General features: G+C 42.5%; 1 protein-coding gene and 1 long non-coding RNA gene across 7 annotated transcripts in view; one reads left to right on the top strand and one right to left on the bottom strand.

The window, feature by feature from the left end:
- Nucleotides 1-428: 428 nt before the first annotated feature.
- Nucleotides 429-21312, bottom strand: part of cabp7b (calcium binding protein 7b) — a 39920-nt gene continuing 19036 nt past the window's right edge. Inside the window, exons 2-11 of one of the 6 annotated variants that reach the window (XM_086054087.1) lie at nt 18612-18816; nt 17944-18002; nt 17651-17795; nt 16212-16362; nt 12440-12585; nt 10408-10743; nt 4036-4179; nt 3785-3897; nt 3021-3168; nt 429-2938 (exon numbers count right to left, since the gene is read on the bottom strand). In XM_086054087.1, the coding sequence (XP_085910213.1) occupies nt 2811-2938; nt 3021-3168; nt 3785-3897; nt 4036-4179; nt 10408-10516 (642 nt within the window). In that variant the 5' untranslated portion in view covers nt 10517-10743; nt 12440-12585; nt 16212-16362; ... (1 more) ...; nt 17944-18002; nt 18612-18816 and the 3' untranslated portion in view covers nt 429-2810. Of the gene's footprint in view, nt 2939-3020; nt 3169-3784; nt 3898-4035; nt 4180-10407; nt 10744-10802; nt 11267-12439; nt 12586-15577; nt 16104-16211; nt 16363-17650; nt 17796-17943; nt 18003-18611; nt 18817-21312 lie in introns of those variants that run through there. The other 5 variants (XM_086054085.1, XM_086054089.1, XM_086054086.1 and 2 more) reach the window with 5 other exon arrangements.
- Nucleotides 6172-7190, top strand: LOC147135877 (uncharacterized). Its single transcript, XR_015089938.1, has 3 exons — nt 6172-6308; nt 6825-6912; nt 7069-7190. It is a non-coding gene; the product is annotated as an uncharacterized LOC147135877 (long non-coding RNA).

Here is a 21312-nt window from a genome sequence, read left to right as displayed (position 1 = left end):
TGATATGTTTTCAGAAGGAGGTAATGGCTCATGTCATGTCACATCCACAAATGTCGTCGTCATCATATGTACACATTAGTTTTATTGCAAGTTGAAGTTCAAACGAAAAGGGGAAAAAAAGTAGATTCAAGTGTGAAAAGTGCATGATCGTCATACTACCCGCGCAACACAACTTTGGGATCTGAAGGTCCAGTTAGTCTAGAAAACCTTGAAAGGGGAAGTCAACCCAAACATCTTTTTGTCAAGAATATGTTCTATGCAAGCCCACTAGTTGAAACAAGACATTATGATAAATACTGTGGAATAAGAGTTAATCCACCCGTTTTTAGCCATCAGGGGGAGGCCATTTTGTCACTTCTGTCGACTGAAAACGACATCACAGTTGCTCAGGTAACGACCAATCATGGCTCGGATTCAGAAACCGGGTCAGCCGTGATCGGTCGTTACCTGAGCCCTGGTGATGTCATTTTCAGTCGACAGAAGTGACAAAATGGCCGCCCCCTGAGATGGCTAAAAATGGTTGCTCCTATTCCACAAGCGCAATCTGAATCAAAATGCCGGGTCTCAACTCGTGGGCCTGCTGGGAAGGTATTCTTGGAAAAAAATGTGTTTGGGTTGATTTCGTCTGTATCCCTGATATCAAGCTTAAGGATCGATATAGTACATACTTTGCTCTTGGCAGTATTCAGTGCACTCGTGGTCCATAGTAACTAGCAACATTTTTTTCCCCCACTATTAGTGGCGCTCTTGGTCTACTAGCATTTTGCCGATATTCTTGTTGCTTATTCAACTAAAGGTTGAGCAAGTTGGCCAAAAGTGGAACTAGTAGTGAAAAAGTAAGACAGTGTGTGTGTTCACTGGTAACTGGACAGTCATTCTAGTTGCGCACGCGATTCGGATCTACTTGGTCCCCACATCGTCCGTATTGTCTTAAGGTCCATGTACGAGTACCATCTTTGTCCTCACTGGTTGGACAATTGACATACTTGTAGCACAACTAAATTAACAGTAAGGGTCAAAATGATTTTTCGAGGCCAATTCCGATATTTGTCAGAATAAAGTTCCGATAACAGATTCATTGGTCAATTAATTAAAAAAAAAAAAAAACGAAAAATTTTACATATATAGGGGAGAAAAAAAAAAAAAAAGTTGTGAATTGCTTTACGCGTGAGGGGAAAAAAGGTCTACTAGTACCTGGACCTCAAGCTGGATATGAAGGATATCGCATTGTGTTTCTGCTGTTTTGTTCCCCCCCCCCTACTTTTTTTTGTTATAAAATCATCCACCGCGGAGCTACGGTGTACGTCACAGAATCGCGGCGTTCGTGAAATCATTTTCATCCATGATATGTCAAGAAATGATTGTTCAAGTGATCCTTGTGGATAAATGATCAGGACATCAAAGTTGTCTTTGAAGTAGTTGCATAATTTCTCTTACGCGCACACACATCAATGACACGCGCAGCATCATCATCATCATCATCATCATCATCACGTCACATTCGTTACTTAGAAATTGCAATCTGTGTCTATGATATTGCACACTTTTGTTGCGGTCTCCCCGCCCAAGAATTCGGTAGCACTTTGCACCCCAAAAATATGCATCCTGTTAGTGAAAAATATTAGTCAGTTGTCCCTGATGACAAAGCAAATCGAAGCGATGCAAAAGAATAGCCATTTTGTAGCAATTTCACGTGTTTTCAAATTTTCTTTTTGTACAATTTGCTACTGGGCCCGCTTCCTTTTGAGGATGTTTGTCTTGATGAAAAGATTGCGTTGAATGCTAGCGGCACGTTACGACAAAGGTACACTTTCAAAGACGGGACGAGTTGCACAGTTGGCTCGGAAATTTGTGCTCGTTAGAAATGACAATATAATGAGAATAGAATCAAAATCAGGCTTCTTCATGCTTCATAAATTGCTTTGTTCCGAAGATATATAATAATGTAATATAGGATATTAGGACTTATAATGATTCATCAACAAATTATACACTTAACTCACTCAGTATCGGGCTTTCTCTGACCCTAAATTAGGTACAAACATTTTGGGGTGCTTTTATGAGATGTTTGTTCATAAGTGATTTCAAACAGGTTAGTTAGCGTGTTATAAATCATGAAGAAAAGGGCATTTCACCCAATTAACGGGGTTGTTCCTAGGTTGCATTTAAATGCTCCATAAATGTCTTTAAAATCCTGAATAGTTTTAAATGAATACATTAGTTTTAGTGTACTTTGTTAAAGAGGCTTGTTCATAAGTTGCATTAAACCGGGTCAATAACGGTTTAGATGCCAATGTAATATATAAACCGTCATAAAGATCACAAATAAATGTACTTTGAATGTTTTTTTTTTTTTTTTCAATTCAAATGGCTTTACATGCTTTCGTAAAGATGAATAAAAAGTGAATCGATCCGCGGCAGGTTTGATTTTCGGCTCAGTGCTCGGCAAGCGCGTCTTTCGGTTCCTAATCTCTCTTTGAGTCGCTTGCCATGTTCAATGTGATGACATCATCCGCTAAAACAGTTACTTGGTTATCGGGTTTAGCCAATTAGTTCCAAAACACGATCTGCAAAGCGACAAAGCAGTCGAGCGAAACGAGTCTCGCTAGTTGTTCTGATACCGGATTACGATGTCGTGACAAAGCGTTAGCAACCGCTTAGTCAGCAATTTAGTCCGCATGAACAAAGCCTCTGAAGGGGCACCCTTATCGTAAGGTGGTATCAATTATCAACACAATATTTCATTTTGTATTGCACAAGATGTGGGGGGGGGGGGGGGGGGGGGAGAGAAGATTTGGTTATCGGGCGTGTTACTTCATTCCTCTGCGCAGCATTTGATTGGCGGCGATGAGCATGACGCTGATGATGAACGCGATGGCGAAGGCACAGATCAGGCTCTTGCGCACACACGTGTGCTTCTCCTGTTGCGTGGGGCTGGCTGTGGGAACACGCAGACCACTTTGAGGCACTTTTGCGCCGCTAGCTAACGCGGGTGCGAGTGCGCGTGCGCATATACACACTGTCGATGTCCACGTGGGACTCGGGGCTGTTGAGGTGGTTTTCCTCGGTCATGATGATGTTCTCGATGTCCTTCATGGTGAGGTGGTCCCGGAAGGTGTCGTACAGAAGACGCTTGAGCTCGTCCACCGTCAGCTTCTGCATGTCGCACTGATTGCAGTTGACCAAGACATGTTTGCTTACTTCATTGCATTCAGATGATCGGCCAGGCCGATATTCAGTATTTTGACGAATATCGGTATCGGCCTTTTTTAAAAATCCGATGGCCGATAATAAATCAATTTAAAACAGCGCTAACTTCAAGGAAGTATTTATTGAAATAGTCAGTGAACTTTATAAGAGATTCAAGTCAATGCAAGACAATATCTCTTTTTATTAGTATTTTACAACCAAGATGGGCACATTGGCAAACATTTATAGTAATGACTTTTTTTTTTTTTCCCAATGCAACGTGATGCAAATCTGGAAATGTGTTCAATACACATGGTCAAAGACGATTAAAGAAAGTTCTGAGTTTTTTCACACCAATATTCCTTTTTAGTGAAAATGAATATCGGCCCCTAATATCGGTTATCGGCCTCCTTGACTGCTAATAATCGGTCTGGGTCTTAAAAAAAAACCATATCGGTCTATCTGTAATTCAGATCAATTTCCCCCCTTTGAAAATATACATTGTTATTGGCAAATGATTTTCATCCCGGACGTGACGTGACATACGGATGTTTCTTGTGTTTGTACCGTCTCGCTCGTTGCGCACTTGACTGACCTTCCAGAAGACAGAATCAAAGTCTGCTCCGTGGAACTTATCCGGCATTCCGGCCGCAGACAGTTTGGGACCGAGCAACGTGACAAACTCGTCAAAGTCCACCTGACCGTCACCTGAGGACCGCGCCCGCACACACACACACACACACACACACAAGCACGCACGCACGCACGCACGCACGCACGCACGCAGGTACACGTGGACATGATGTGACTACGTGTAGTCTAGGGAGGACTTTGAGGGAGTCTCACCATCCATGTCCAGTCTCTGGATGATGACCTCCAGCTCCACTTCGTTGGGCATGTAGCCCAGGGAACGCATGGCCATGCCCAGCTCCTGTTTGGAGATGAAGCCGTTGCCGTCGCGGTCAAACACTTTGAACGCCTCTCGGATTTCTGACGGAAAGAAAGAAAAGAAACAACGGCACACGAGTGTAAACAATGCCAACAAACGCTGGAAAAACCCAGGACATGCACGGTAACGAAAGCTAGCTTTCAGAAGCGACTGTCCCAATGTGAGAAATGAAATCGGGCATCGATTGCTAACGCTAGCGCTAACTCGGGAGCCGTGACGCCATTACCCACAATCGCGGATGACCCGGATTACCGCTACTGCGCGCGTGCGATGCAGAGAAGCATGCCGGCCGTGAGATAAGAGGCTTTTTGGAGAGAGAAACTCAACGGCAATGAATTAGATACATAAAGAAACGACGTGTCCACCATTAAAATCAACTGTCGACAATTTTGATCGCTGAAGTTGTCGTGTTAGTAATCTAATCTTGGCACTTCGAGTGTCAAGAGTCAATTTACCCAATGCGCGTATGCAGTTTGTTTACAGCAGAGACGTGAGCCAGCGGCTATGGCTAACATGGCGTTGCGAATCGATTCTTTTATTTCTTTTTTTACATCGATGCATATTTTAAGCATTTATATCGATAAATCATTACATCCCCAGTAAACAATATTGTGTTGAAACTATACCACGTTTAAAAAAAAAAAAAAAAACTTGAGAGGTAAAATGCTAACGGTTGCTCTGCTCACACAGAAAACGAACTGTGTATAAAAAGGCCCTAAGGCAGCTCTACAAGCATTTTATATATTTGTTCTTGTCTACAATGTGAAATGAGAACTGCCAAAACGCTAATATGACATCGACCCGAAATGGCTTTCCGTTGTGTCGAGGTCTTTATCAAATAAAGAGTTGATTGATTTCCACCCCACGTTTGGCTGTTTGTGTAAAAGAGAGGCTTCTGTTTGATCTCAGGCCGGTGTAGCAGGAGCACACATCACAGCCAGGAAGCCAAAAAGCTGCCAGACAAAGACGCTCTAAGCACAATTGCTTGTGACAGCGCGGGCCGAGCGACAGCGCGGGCGTTTCATTAAGTGCCTTTTGGCAAGCGGTCCTCTTGGCTGCGCTGCTCCAACGACCTGCATCCCAATATTTCTCTTTGAAGTGAGAAAGAGCTTCCAGCGCAAAAAGGCGGCCAGTCTTTTTGGACTTTAAGTGTCGCCGTCTGTTTGCAAAATCGCAAAATGGGCGCTACAATGTGTTTGTGTATAAGAAAAAGAACGTTGACCAACTTTTTATATAAAAAAAAAAGAAAAAAAAAAAGAACTGATTAGGTTTCTGTGAAGGAGCAATGAGTAAGCATGATCGGATACTGTTAGCTTCGCTACTCCAGCTAGTTATTTGTACATTAAAAGGCACAGTGTTATGTGTTTGTGTAAAAGAAGTCATTCCACCAACTTTTTGGCCACAAAGGTAACTTTGATGTGCTTTTTGACATGAAGGGGCACTTAACGCACGCACACACTCACACACACAAAAGGCATCTGTCTACATTACAGCTGGCGGCGTGGCTGGAGTGTTGTTATCTCCTTTGAGAAGCACCCGTGATTCAATGTCATGACCTGGTGCCAGTAACCAAATAACAAACTCACTAAGCACACTCGGTGGCGTCCGCCGGATTTCTGATTGTTTTTTTTTCGGCCGAGAGGAGTGAACATTGAAGGAAATTACAGCTGAAACCGCAATGTACAGCGGCTTCCTGATACAGACAATAACGCTCACTTTTCACTGATTGAGCTTTTGAAGCTATAAATGCGAACGCTAAACTAGCGGGACAGTAGAGGTGAACAACAAAAAGAACAACAGAAGGACGAAAGGCTCAAAAACAAGCATAACCAAACACTCTCAGACTAATTACGAGGCACAGCTGGGTCGGACACAGGGGAAACGAGTGGGAGGAGTTTCCGCCGCAACCGCACACACACGGGATTGGACGACCGTCATTCAGACTGATTATGAGACAGAGCCGGGTCGGACACAAGGGCAGAGGGGGCGGAATCACAAATAAAACTGGAAGACTCTGTAAACAAGTCAGGACCTAATCAACTGAATATTTGTTTTTTTTCGCCCCAAAAATGACTTGATAAACAAACCCAGGAGAAGTCAAAACCAGACAACGTTCGGGAATGTGCTGCGACGGACCAAATACACTCGCGCAAGTGATCCCGATGTACATGTATGCTATTTAATCAAAAGATGAATACTAATGTCACCTGTTTACTGAGGCTGAGCCACGATTGGTCGTTATCTGAGCCCTGAGCAACTGTGATGTCATATTCGGTTGACAGCAAGTGGCAAAATGGCCGCCCCCTGAGATAGACAAAAATGGGTGGATTTGACATTTGATGGTCCGCAAACGCAAGATGAATCAGAATGCAGTGTTTGGACCGGTGGGGAGACAACATATTATTGACAAGAACATTTGGGGGTTGTCTTGTCCTATAAACCATTTATTATTAATAATAATAATAATAATAATAATAATAATAATAATAATAATAATAATAATAACAATTATTATTATGTAAACAGATAATTGGGAGACGGGTCAGTCCTCAATAAGCCACAGTAATACTAGTTCTTCACAGATGATAAAAAAATAAGCCACTTCTTGGAAGCAAGTTTCAGGTGATATGCAAAGGTGTTTTTCATTCTCTCATGTGTTTACATTTGATGTATTTCTCTGTTTCAGGTTGTGCAAAGCTAAAGATGTAAAGTCATATTCCATTAAGGCATCTTTTGTGTTTTTCCCAAAGCAGCAGCAGCGGCGGCGGCGGCAGGTCATTTATCACACTTTGTCATTCATAAGAAAGTCAAATATTTACTGCCAATTTCCCAGCAGATTGATGGTGTTGATAATGTCCTGCAAAGCCAACACGGCTTGTGTTTGTTTTAGCTTATTTGTCGCGCTAACTCCTTTTATTTCTCATCTGCAGGCGGGGCCGAGCGGTGACGTCTGAACCGGGACTTGAAAGACTTCTGACCTTCCACATGACATCCAGCTGACATTTGGGACGGGGACACGTATGAGCACAGTTGACCGGCCGCGACGACGCTTCATGTCAACGCCTGCCAAAGTCTGTGCCAATAAATCGAGAAATGTCAGCTTTTCACGGCTTTCGGAGGAAATAAAACAGCTGCACGTGTTAAAAATGCATGATGTCATCAAATAAAGCACCTAACACCAAGCCTCATTATAGTCAGACACTTTGACGACTTGAGTAATGAGTTAATGCGGTGGTTATCACCACAACAACGGCATTTTCCATTTGCTGCCAAGTTGTGACCCACATTGATGCCGGTTAAGAATATATTAGGGCTGGGAATCTACGGGTACCTCACCAATCGATCCAATTCCGATTCTAAGGCTCACCATTCGATTCAATTCCGATTCAGAGGCTTATGATTTGATTCAATTCCAATTCCAATACATTGGCTTACATTTTTAAATCCGTGTAACACACTGGTAACTTTTTTAAAACAAAAAACTCAAGCAAGAGCCAGGATTAATATTTCACACTTCGATTTGGCTCCGCTCGTATGAGGTTTTGCTTGTTCCGCCATCTTGTCACGTGTTAGCTTAACGGACAAACACACGTAATCGCTTGCTTTTAGTTGTTTTTTTTTTAACTTTAAATATCGATTATTAATATTTATGAATCGATTCAGAAACTTTAATAACGCCGAACGATGCATCGAAAAAAACGATCATCATTCCCACCCCTAGAATATATATATATATATATATATATATATATGTGTGTGTAATTGTGGCATCGATCTAACGCCGTAAGAGAGCGGCTACGGTTAACATGGCGTTGTGAATCGATTCTTTTTTTTTTTCTTACCTCGATGCATGTTTGAATCGATTTTCGATGAATCGTAACATCCCTTGTGGCATACCCTCCCATCACTTAACCCCGTACAAAATTGAGCCACTCAGAACTGAGTCCCCAAAAAGGCTTTCGGATGAATACTAGGCAAAAGCAAAGGACTTGTTCCAGTTTCCCTGGTCCTCTTTGGAGTGTTTATAAATCGGTGTACAAATGATCAATAATCGGTATATTTGCCTGAAACTCTGGCTGCTTCACATCAGATTTTCTTTTTTGCTGCAAACGTATGTCGCTGCCGCAGACAGCAGATGTCATTTCATGTCGACGCAGCCCAGCTCCACACAAGAAGGAGAAGAAGAAATGCAAAAGCCCTTCACATCAAACGGAGAACAAATCTGATTTCAGGTCAGTTCTTTTCCTTTTTTTCATCTGCTGGCTTCTCTCCAAAAACCTTCGCCATCTGCACTTTCTCCTTCGCTCCAGTAAGAAGAATTGTTGTCGTACAAACTCGTCCGGCCTTGTTGCTTTTTGGCCATATGCCATAAAACAAAACAAACAAAAAACAAAACAATACATCAGAGTAAAAAGCAAAACAAAAACAAATACGTTACAAGTGTGGTGGCAGAGAGGAGCGGATTTAATCAGCCGTCCAGCCAATGAAAAGCTCTCGGACTGCCATGGATGAAACCTACGCTTATTTTGACACCTTACCACCTCTCATCAGGGACGGAGCCATGGGTGGGCCTGGGAGGGCACAGTCCCACCCAGATCGACAGACTGCCCACCCAATTGGATTCATGAAAAAATATGTACTCTTACATTTTTAGTGAATTATGAACTGGTGTTTTTTATTTGATTGACTATTAAGAATGGCGTAATTGTGGTCGTCTAAGGAAGATCTGAACTTCACATTATTCGGTTTGTCATTTTATTTGAATATACAATGTGTCGGGACTGGAGGATTGTGCCAAGTGAGAGAAATATTCAGGCCCACCCTGACTTCTCCAGGCCCACCCGTTAGCCACGTTCTGGCTCCGCCCCCGCCTCTCATTGCGGTGCATTCGCATTATAGACGAGTGGAGCTAAATGTCACTCGCCACCACCAGCAATTCTATACGCTTCTGTATTAGCATGCACCACTTCACAGCTCAGGGTAGCACGCCATACATACAGATGACATACTTACTACATAGGTGCGTGCTCATGTCACATGGATTCGACTCAATTCATATGAGCGGAAAGCGCTCAATATGTGATCGCATTGCAAAAAAAACCAATGAGTGAAAGTGATGATGTAACATATAGTATACTGGGTGTTGGTAGGCTCACTCCTTGGACACTTCATTAGGTACACCAGCACAACCAACAATACAGTGAACCCTGTTTATCCAATTAAGACATTTCAATTCCCCCAAAAATGTTCAACCACAACAAATAATTCTTCTTCTAGCTTAATGCCAACATAAAATGTGAACTGCCATAGACGGGCTAAAAGGAATTTAGGGGAATGACAAACTTTCAAACAGCTGCTCCTTGAACACACATGGAGCAGACACGCCTACAAAATGTGCAAACGCTCGTTCGTCTGTTTGTGCCCTGTGACCGGTCCAGTCCGCGCCCCGCTTCTATCGCCAGATGTCGGCTTTCATTCAACTGAGGACTGTTTTGACAAGTGTCCACAGTTGTCAATGCGAGTGTGAGTGACTGTTTGCCTTCCTGTGACCTGCGATCGATTGGCGACCCGTCTCGGGTACGCCCGGCTCCTCTCACCAAGTTAGTTTAGGCGAGGCGAAGACCAACTCATCCCTCGGATTGAACGTGAATGCTTTCTTGCCTATACATCCGCTATGTTTACCACTAACTGTGTGTGGGCGCGGTGAGAGGTCAAATGGAGAGGTCAAATTTTGTGTACATGACAAAAGGAGAGGATCATCATCTTTTCTTCTTCAAATTGGAGTCGGCACACACCTGCCATCATTTAAAGTGCCTCTGATTAAGTCCAATTAAATGAATGTGGGAGCATTATGTACAAATATGAAAAGACTGATGACAGACAAGTTTTTTTTAAATTTTGATATATATTAATGAAGACAAAAAGAGCGGCAGCATTAAGGGCTGTTATTTCATCTCGGGCAAAAGGGCAAGTGCTTGTGTGTGCCAGTGTTCCTAATGTTGTGGCCAATTCCATTCAGTTTTATTTCTTTATAGCTCGTTAAAAACAAACGTTCAAAGCACTGATATGCGATTCATATTTTAGGGACGTTGCTTTTTCACTCTTACAGTACTGGAGTTGAATCAGTTATTTGTCTTTTTAGCGGAGTCTTCCCCCCCCCCCCCCCCCCCCCCCAGTTGTCGGTACTCAACGTGAGAACTTCTATCACTTGCGATTGTCAGTCCGAATAAGATTGAAGTCGGATAATACTAGTATACTTTGCGACTCACCCTCCAGCTCATCCTCGGGTAGACTGACGGGGGTCCGGTAGGTGAGGACATCCGGGATGGTGCACAGCCCCTTGTACATGAACCTGGTGGTCACGGCGCGCACTGGCATCTCTGCGTCGAGGACAGCGAGCCGAGCGCCGGGCAAAGATCCTCATGCAGCCCCGCGGCCCAAAAGCGCTTCTTCCCCCGAACCCTGCCTGGGTTTTCCGCCTCCAACGCCAAAGAAAATCCTCCTTTTCTCCTGGTGCAACTTCAGCGCTCCCCCTGCATGATTTCTTGTTGCAGAGTATTTGATGACAGAATCAGCTGGCGCAACACCGCAGCCTCGGCAGATGTCTGCGAAAACACGACGGCGAGGGGGAAAGAAAAAAAAAAAAAAAAAAGAAGACGCTCACATTGTGGTGTTTGCGGCGCACGCGGCTGTTTGCATGCGTGCCAACTACTTCGCGCCTCCTCGGTGCGGCATTAACGCGCCTTGAAATGCTCACGGCGAGGAGGGAATCGTTCGCAAGAGAGGCGGGAAGGAATCAAGGAGCATCTTGCGACGTTTCCAGGGATTCCTGGGTGACCCCCTTCTCTTCTCCTCACACAGTCACTACACTACTGAGTACCACTCACTCACCCACCCACACACACTCTCTCTCTCTCTCTCTCTCGCTCTCTGCGCACACACAAAAACGCAGATTGATATCCACAACACACACACACACACATTAACACTCACTACCACAAACATGCACGCACTTATCCACATAAGTGCAAGTCTTAACATGCAAACACAAACACACATTTACAACATTTTTACACACACAAACGTATGCACATTATGACAACACACACATACTGTACATACACTGTATGTATACACACATATACGTATATACATATATATATATATATACATATACACATATATACATATACACATGTATATATATACACATACACATGTATATACATATGTATACAAATACATATATATACATACATACATACATATATATATATATACATATACACATATATATATATATATATATATATACATATACACATATATATATATATATATATATACATATACACATATATATATATATATATATATACATATACACATATATATATACATATACACATACATACATACATATACACATATACACGCACACCTGGGCATTTTACTTAAAATTTGCGGTCCGTTTATCACCTACCGCGGTCTGTTTAGCCGCCATTTTGTCCGGCCGGACCACATAGTAATTGCTGATAGGCCGGTCCGACTATCATTTTAAACGGGCTTCCGTTAGCATCATACCTACATAGCAATTAGCTACCAAGCAAACTTGCTACTAAGTACTACTTGCAACTAAAGGCCTGCCTGACAAATTAGCTACCTAATGAGTCTCTTGATATCTATTTACTTTAGCTTTATAATATTTTTTTTCAATAGCAAAACATAAACAAACCAATCAAATCAGAGCACAGATCTTTCAAAATTTGCCAAAATACTGATGGATCCTGCCTCAGTGACATCTTGAGGCGCCTACGTCATCTTGCTAGCCACACGCTAGGATAACAAATGCTGCTTTTTATGCTAATCTCATACAATTTTAATGAGTGACATTTTTCATTAATGTCTGTTTACCCTCCACTAATGATTTGTGCTCCCATCACTTTTTATTATTGTTGTTATTTTTATTATTCCCACTTTACGAGCTGAGTCTTTGTTTGCATCTCCTGATGATGATGATGTGATTATGCAAAGCATTTTCAGCTTGTTTCTAATTGGACTAAATGTCCAATCTTTTGATGAATGGACATTTTAAAGACACTCATAAATTGTACATTTCTTTTCAAGGCGTGACAAGAAGTATCATTTCATTGTCTTTCTAATGTTATCACATTGCCTGAGAAAAGGAGATTCAAACTGCATGTGAAACTTGTTTCATTTAAACCCCAGCGAAGGAAAGGGTTTGAGGCACAAAAGTAAATTTGCATCTTGATTTAAAAAAACAAATGAATCTCTGCTTACCAATGGTGTTTGTTGTTGTCGTTTCTATTCATTTTCTTTCGGGGAACTTCAGATCCAATCTGGTAAAAGGTTTGGAGTGGAAGGTGCGAAAAGAAGCAAGGGGAAGGTTTACGCTGAATATCAATAGCGGCTGACATGAGTCCAAGCTGTAGGGAACACAAACACACACGCACACCGACAGGCAGACACACTAAGTTGGTAGAGACATTTTTTGGGGCCCACTAAAGCAAAACAAGTGCATCTACTTCAAGTTTCAAGCAAAAAAAAAAAAAATCTGACCAAAAAACCTGTTTTGAAATCCTACTTCACTTTTTTACCAGTTTAACATTTTTTTCTTCCCCAATGCCTTCTTAACATAAATTGAGCTACAGCTTTACACTTTAATATTTGTTTTTTTTCCCCCATTTGCCAAGACTTCCTGGCAAAATCTACACTCTGCAGCATGAATGAAAACGTCCAAGTCGGACAAACACAATTTTTACAAGATGGCAGCGTCCGCGTCTGCACTGAGCCGGACTGTCGCCGCAGTCATTACTGTAAAGTTAATTAAGACTCCAGCAGCGGGAAAAGGTGAACACCCCCGCCAACCCCCCACGGGGACTGGGCAGACTGCGGGGGGCGAGCGCCCGCACAATGTCACATCCATCATGAGTCCAATCCAAATCAAATGAAGCCTGAGGGGCGCAATGTGCCACCGACACTGCCGAGGCGGCGGACCTGAAAGCTCTGAGGTCACGCGCTCGCACTTTCTCTCTGACAAACGCACACTCACACACACGCACAATGTCTCTCACATGGACAGGCAAAAAAAAAAAAAAAAAAAACCCCTCTCACAACCCATTCTCTCTCTCAACACGTAGTCTCTCACGCAAACTTTTTTTCTCTGTCACACAAATGCTCTCACTCACTTTCTCTCAAAAACGCCCTCTTCACAAACTCTCCCCTACACTCACACACTCACTCTTTGCCAAAACATGAGTCACTCACTCTGATTCACACACAAAGTTCATCTGCCAGACAAACTCTCACACACGCATTCTTTCTCCCTCTCTCACACCCTCACACACAAACTCCTCCCAACACTCTCATTCTCACGCTTTTTCTCTCATACACTCACACATCCTCTCTCCCAAATGCAAACTCTTACCCTCACACGATCTCTCTCTCACACACACACACTCTCACAGGACAAGCTCTCACTGTCGCGCATATGCACATACTTTTTCTGTGGCAAATTAGTTTTGTTTAACCTAGAAGACGTAGCCATGCAAATTAAACATCAAATCTGAGAAAAAAGGGGTGAGCATGGCGGCAAGTGAAGTGCAAAAAAAAAAAAAAAAAAAAAGTACACTAAAAAACGTTTTTCTTTTTACAGTATGACAATGGACAGTAGCATGCTATCAAAACACTCAGATTTGCATTTCCATCCATTTCAAAAGGAGACGAGTGTTTTTAGTGACTAGCATGGTCACAAACCGAACTTAAGTCAAGCTACCGCGTCAGTTTGCTAAATGAGGTCGGTTGAGCAAAACAGGGCCGTTTTGATTCTGCGTCGGACTGGAACATTCACTCCATATCGATTCCAATGACAGAAAAAAAAAAAAAGAAAATGACACAGACACTTAATGGCTTCTTGCTTTGCTCATGCGTGTTAAGGTAATGAGCTCGTAGTGGACTTCATTAGATTGTGTCTGTTTGAGCGTAGAGTAAGAACACGTTCATCCACCAGTGTCAGCTATCAGTGGGAGACACTTGCATTGACATTCATCTACTGTTACATATGTTCATTATTCACGCCACGGATAAGGAGGAGCATGCTCGGCAGTTTCTATCTCCCGGGATCAGGTGGGTCATTTAGAAAACAAACAATTTGCACCAAGCTCAAATGCAATCGAGTCCTTCAAGCTAACAGTGCAGAAACAAGTTGTGTGTGTGTGTGTGTGTGTGTGTGTGTGTGTGTGTGTGTGTGTGTGTGTAGGGGGGGGTCGGGGGGCGGGGGTAGTCACATCAACAGTAGCAACATCAAAACATTGTAGATTTTCAAGATTTCATTTGTGATTATTGATTGTGTTGGTAATTGACTGAAGGACCTTTTTGGTAACAAAAAGTATAAGGTCGCCCAACAGGCAACATAAGGCGTGAGTGGAATGCTAACAGCTTAGCGACAAGGTTACAGCACACGTTCACGCCTGCTTTACACTACGCTGGGGTTGGGGAAAAACACCTACACGAAAACACCTTCGAATGCGATAATATGACACAAGTACAACTCACAATACTATGAGGATAAAGTCAAAATATTACATGAACTCATTCGCCGCCAGCCATTTCAAAGAAGAATATTGCGTTCTGTGACAAAATAAGCACCCAGGCCTAACAAAACAAGCATGAGGACACTGCTGGAATTGAAATCTCACATTCACAGGGTGCATGACATGACTGGCAAAAAATCAAGTTGCAATGTAAACAAACAAACAAACAACGGCAGTTTTCTAACAGCCGTTGGAGAGTAAAAGACATTTAGAAAGAATGGTTCTATTCGCCTGCTCCATTTAGGGACGCCGGCTGGTTTCATGTTGGGGCGACGCTTTCTCAAGGTTTGCAGCAGTTGTGATTTTAAGTCTGCCAATAGTCTTTGCCTACAACAATATAAATATTTCAAAATGTTTTAGCACGATGCAAAGTAAATAGTAAATGGTAAAAAAAAAAAGGGTGGAAAAGTCCAAATAACGTTAGCGTAGCTTTTGTAACAGGTGCCTCTTTTGCCTCTCTAAAAAAAAACCACTCTCTAAAAGGGCCTTTAAAGATTTAAGCACTTTGTTTACTTTAAAACTGACAAATTAAACAAAAGAGAACTAAACATTGTATGTTTAAACACCAAAGCGTTCAGAAAACCATATTTTGGCTAACAAATTCTGCTGACTTAATGCTAACGGAAATTAGCATCAAAGCGATTGTCGCAAACATTCAAACAACTGCTTCATTAACACACACACACGGAACACAGAGCATAGTACTTGGAAAACTTGGACTTGCCTGTATAACATACCCCCCCCCCCCAAAAAAAAAAATCAAAATCTGAGATACAGTTATTTCTCCATGCTATGCTTTCATAACGCAGCCCTGACTTGCACTCACCTGCATTAAGTTCCTCCTTCAAGACATTCTCATCGCTAACTGTTTAATTTGTGCTTGGCTTGGATACGCTGAATGTCTGCAAGCGGAGCGTTCATTTGAGAAGTTGCTGTTTTTGTGTCCTACTTAAAAGGCTTCTGCTCCTGCTCCACTGTGGTGCTCGATCCTCTTCACCATCCCGCCCCCGGAGCCGCGGGTTTAATTACCAATTAGACGTCGGCGTGCAACACGGGTCTGGAACATGTCGTGATTCATGAATATTTGATACATTTACAGACGCTCACATTTACATGTGAGGAGAGATTCGTCCTTGGCCCGTCTACGTATCGAACGTTGACGGAGAAGAGGATGGCATCACATCACCGCATTATTATTATTATTTTTTTTACTTTCTATAGGATCCCCCTGCTCTGAAAAAAAAAGTCAAATAAATGTGTTTGTATGGAAAAAAAATGCTAAGATGGAATAGTGTTCTCAAATAAAAGCTTTGAAAACTAAAAAAAAAAATGCATAAAATGAAATAGATCTCACAATGGTATGCCCGTGGTTAGAAGGTTAAGAGAAAAGCCAGCACTACCGTAATCTTCTTGATTGCTGCTATGCTAGCTTTGTGTTTGCAGATATCGAAAGTACTGACCTCGTGAGAGCTGTAGGCACCCGTTCCTCATCTCCAAGTTTGTCTGAACTCTCTTCTCTCGACATGACTCACTCTCATCAGTTCACAGTGCTGTTCCAGAGGATTCTGACAGATGTTTCAGGACCCACACAATATTGTGTCAGAATCAAACCTACCAAAATAAAGAGCAAAGTCTCTTCTTTCTCTCTTCCAGAAAAAAATAAGTTCGTTTATAGCCTTATTGTTCTTTTGTAACAGTAGAACATTGGTTAGCTCACCAAAAACACCAGTTGCCATCCAAAAAGTGTAGAAAACAGGCTTTTTGTGAAAATGAAACAGGCCAAATTGATACTAATATTTTTTGCTTTGTGAACCCTCAATCTATAAAACAACAAAAACAAGACTGAGGAAAGATTTTTAATAGCCTTTACTTCCATATTCATAACTATGAAAAACACCATGGCTGATTCCGGCTGACCGCATGACTCAAGTTGTCAGTGCCTTTTTTTACCTGGAGTTCGACATTCACTCTTTGGAATGTTATTTTTCCCCACAATCATGATCTTCATACTCCGAGTGTGAGGTGCCCGAACTTGTCCAATTCCCAACGTGTTGGCATTTCTCTCCCCACAATCGGTGACGAGCCGAGATTCAGTCCCCAATCTATAACTTGAACTCAAACGTTGTGCTGATCTCAAATCTAAAGGAATGCAATGCTGCCATCTACAGCGATCTGTTTGTCATTACAGTGGCTTCAAAGCATCAATTTCATAGACATGCAGCCAAACAAGAAATGTATGTATACTGTATATTGATCAATGAATTGTGCATGTTTTTTTTTTTTTTTTTTTTTTTTAAACAAGATGTGATTAAACATGCAGCTGCCAGATGTTTTATTCATGGATTAAATTTCATTTTGTGGCAGGCTTGATCGCATAGAGTGGAACTATTGATTATCCTGGAAGACATTTTTGAGGAAGGGGGCGGGATTGCGCGTTCTGTAACAAGCCATTGTAATTACCTGTGGCTCTAGCAGATGGCACCCTTTGTCATTAACGCCACGCCCCCATGAATTATTCATCCCAGATCTGGCCAACCAATAGTGAGGTAATCTGCTCGCGCCTTTTTATTGAATGTTGAAACATCATCGCACATCCAAGTGATTTATTAAAACATAATGAGGCCGTGGTTTGGCACGCTTGTCAGGTGCAGCGCAGGACAGAGGAGGTGCACCGGCAGGAATAATTGACGACGCATGGCCGTGGAAAATCCACAGGCTTCATCAGCTGATGGCTGTTTTGGACGGAAGAGAGGCGGCCCCCTCCGGCACCTCCGCGAGCAGAGTAAACTAAAAAGACATCAAAGTGCCAACACCTCCGCTCTCTCCCAAACATAAGCATGACAAGACAAATCGATGGAAAAGCTGGGGACTTGCTGTCAAATGTCACGACGAGACATACCGTAAGCTCCTTGCGTTACCCGGATTTTTTCCGACACCATTTTTTAAGGGTTTTTACAGTATACAGGCGAGTTGGAATTTAGAGTTGGACGTCATTCGTGTAGTACAACGTTGGGCCACAACAAGCTTGGCAGCACTGAGCCGTACTGGAAGAGATACAGCGGGATTGACAGTTAAGGCAGAGAAGTTTTGGCTACTAAGATCCACTAACAGCTTGTTGTATATGCCATTGAGTATTGTGCGATATTGTAATTTATAAACAATGTACAGTCACAAAATTAGAACAATATTTACATGTAAATAGTTTTGTCTCTTTTCAATGGACAAATTCTTGATCCTTCCGGTATGGGAATCTTGGCACACAAGACAAAGACAAAGATTTTCACATTTGACTCAGTAAGCTGCAGTAATAACATTCAGATGTCACAAATGATAAAGAATATATCGGCACTGTCCAGTGAAAAACACTTATGTCCATTTTTTTTTCATTTTTACGCAAATGGGCTTTCCACATTACAGACATCGCATTAACGTGAACATTGTCAAAAGTGGACATTCGTGTTTTTCACAGCACAGTGACAATGTGCTTGTATTATATTGTCTGCTCACATGGTCATTTTATAGAGTTCCACAACATCTATGCTTGTGTGGTTAGCCTGTCTTTGACATTTTGCATTGTTCGTTAGCATCGGGTCAGCTGACTCAAAGTCTCAGCTACGTGGTTGTTTCAAATAATGGCAATTCTCTTTGTTTTCTGTTTATTTTGACAGTACGTTTCAACTGGGAGTGGCAATAAACAGCCTGAAGCCTCTTTAGTGAAGAATTGTTCTGACAACTGCTGCTGCTTGTTAGGAAGTGAGGCTGCCACCATACAGCGTACATACACAAACAAGTCCCAAGTTAAAGTGACAAAAGTCCAACAAGCAGAATCCCCACAAAATTCCAATGAATGAAATTTGGACCTTTGTTGATGGCGAGGTCTGACCGAGCGATGCCATCTGCGGCCTGATGTCCTTTACTTTGTCCGTTTAATCCCACCATCAGGACAACATGGCTGCCCCCTTCAGCAGACATGAAAAAACAAAAAACAAAAAAAAAAAAGAACATCCTGGCAGGCTGAAGATAGCTGCTCGCACTCCCAGGGGACAATTGTGGTCGATAAAAGTCCTGCAGAAACACCAAAAGACTTATGTTATTAGTTATTTCTTTGAGGCGCATTTTCTAAAAAGTGTAATACTTTGTCATGACTGGCAGTCTTATTAGATCTGAATAATATTAAGGGAACAAAGGTTTTATGAATAATGTCGTTGGTAGCCGTTAAACAACGATAACAACAGTTATCTGGCTCTTACAAAAATCTTTATAATTTAGCATCTGTCTAGGATGCATTCTTCTTCCGACTGAGGCTCATTTGGGTGAAATCCCTGGGACCAAAATTGTTGACTTCATTAACCCCAGACATCTCTGCCAGGTTTCATATGGATCAGCGAAACTGGTAACGGGGGATAATTTGTTGTTTGGACTTTGTGAAAATACTCCAATTGACAGCCTATTGCTCCGCCCACATTAGACGGCTTAGCCAAAAGATCCTTTGGCATCTCCCATCTACCTGGTATACCTGCTCCCAATTGGGTCTCCTTTGGGCAAATGGACCATGTCCACCAGGAGCGTGACGTGCTTCCAATCTTGAAAGGAATCTGCAAATTACTTTGCGGTTAACTTCCTGCAGCTCTCACAACAGCGGAAAATGAACAGAAAAAGCGACTGTCAAGAAAATAGACAAATCTAATGTGAGCGATAACTTTACAAAGTGATGATCATTGGAGCCAGCCACCGTTTTATAGAACGTAAAAGTATCCCTCACATTGTATTCCCTCATTTTGCTGGCAGTTAAAGCGCTTGACTTTCTCTGTCTGTGCGTTTTGGATGGAGCAGAAAGCTAAGCAGATAGTAATTTGCAAGACTGGAAGTACGTTCACAGAACTGGTGCAAAACCCAGAGCTCAATGCAAACATGGTGAAGCTGCATTGAGCTGTTATGCTGTATCCAATGGTGTTCACTGCCAATAGAAGTGAAGTCTGCCCCCAAGTGTAAATGTTTTTAAATCCAGGTTAAAAACTATGCTCTTTTCCCACGCCCGTGATTACGTTCTTTCAAGGCAAAGCAGTTTATTCATATAGCACATTTCATACATTTCGGAAAAAAACGTCTTTACTGCACATGTTTGTGACGCCATTATAGGCGTTTCTGTTTTTCCCGGAAACTAGTATAAGCAGAGAGAGTGTCGTTGTTTGATTCAATAAAGTTTGGAAAAAAAAAAAAACAGCAGAGCAAGAGAAAGACATGATGGGCACAAGACTGAACTGGTACATTTGCAGCTCCATTACGTAGTGTTGATTCGACGTAACAGCGCAAACAGGATGTGCGAAATAACGGCAATGTTCAAAGTAGAAATTGAAAGAGCGATGTTTTGTTGACACAGAAGTCGCTTCTTCTACTACCACTATTTTTGGTCAATCTGCGCATGTCGAAATGATTTGTTCTGCTGGAAAGTGTGATGCTTAAACACACAAGTCCTGATCGAATTGTGTCCATGAAAACAGTGCATCCGATCAGAATTTTAATCCCAACTCTGATCGGATTAAAGAAATGTTGTCCATGTAAACACTGCTTGTTGCCGAAACCACCGTAGATTACGTAGTACCGTGGTGCAATCAGCTGAAATCACGATTTTTAATTTGGCTGAAAACGTCGGCATTTGTAAATACAGCAAGGCCCTGCAATACATCCAAATCAAGTATTCAAATATGCGAGCAGTGCAGCAGGAAGCTGTTGAGTCTCGGCCGCTCCTAGCGGGCCGGACCGCAGCCGCCGGCTTCCATATTGCCATCCTCCTTTTTTTCCTGTGCGCTAATTGAAAGTGTGCAGGTGATGCTCAGTGCTCTGGGACTTCATTAGTACAGAGAGCGCTTTCACCTGACCCATTTTCGGAAAACCCAGCGGGCCTTCCGGAGCTTTATGACATCCCAACTTCTCTTTGGACACCACAAGGAGTGATTAATTTATCGGTTTAGCACACGAATCCACAGGGAGGCTGACTTGTGGACCTGGAGACTTCCAAGGTCTTGCGGGGTCCACACCGGTGTGGTGATCCACTCGTGAAACTAATGAATGATTCATTATGGCGGAAAGGTCTCCAGCGGGCAAGAAAAGGGAGGGATGTGTTTATTGCTTGAACTGCCCAGTGGGACAAATGCAAACACTTGTTACGATGCTGCTTGCTTTATCCTTTTCAACTCACTTGTCTCAGAGTTGTGCTGAATGAGATACACACACACACACACACACACACACACACACACACATTCATTCCCACACACTAATTCTGACGCACGCACACGCACGCAACGGGTGGTGCAAATCTTATTTCACTGTGTGAACCGGGGCAAACCCTTGCCATTCATATTCCCAATCAAACCATACCGCATAGCACCCCCCACCTCCCAGCCTCACCAATTTACATTTCAAAAGGCTGCAATCCCTTTCATTTCCATGACATTGGAAATCTGTCAGTCGGGTGCCTTAGATATACGGAACACCCAGGCGTAAGACGTCAAACCTGCTTGTGGTCACCGATATTAATATCAAAACACCAGTGCCGAC

This window comes from Filicampus tigris, chromosome 15 (genome assembly GCF_054856515.1).
Source record: "Filicampus tigris isolate MCC_2025a chromosome 15, RoL_Ftig_1.0, whole genome shotgun sequence".
Lineage (NCBI taxonomy): Eukaryota > Metazoa > Chordata > Actinopteri > Syngnathiformes > Syngnathidae > Filicampus > Filicampus tigris.
The sequence above is the reverse complement of the archived record's forward strand: the minus strand, read 5'-3'. Positions and strand labels throughout refer to the sequence as shown.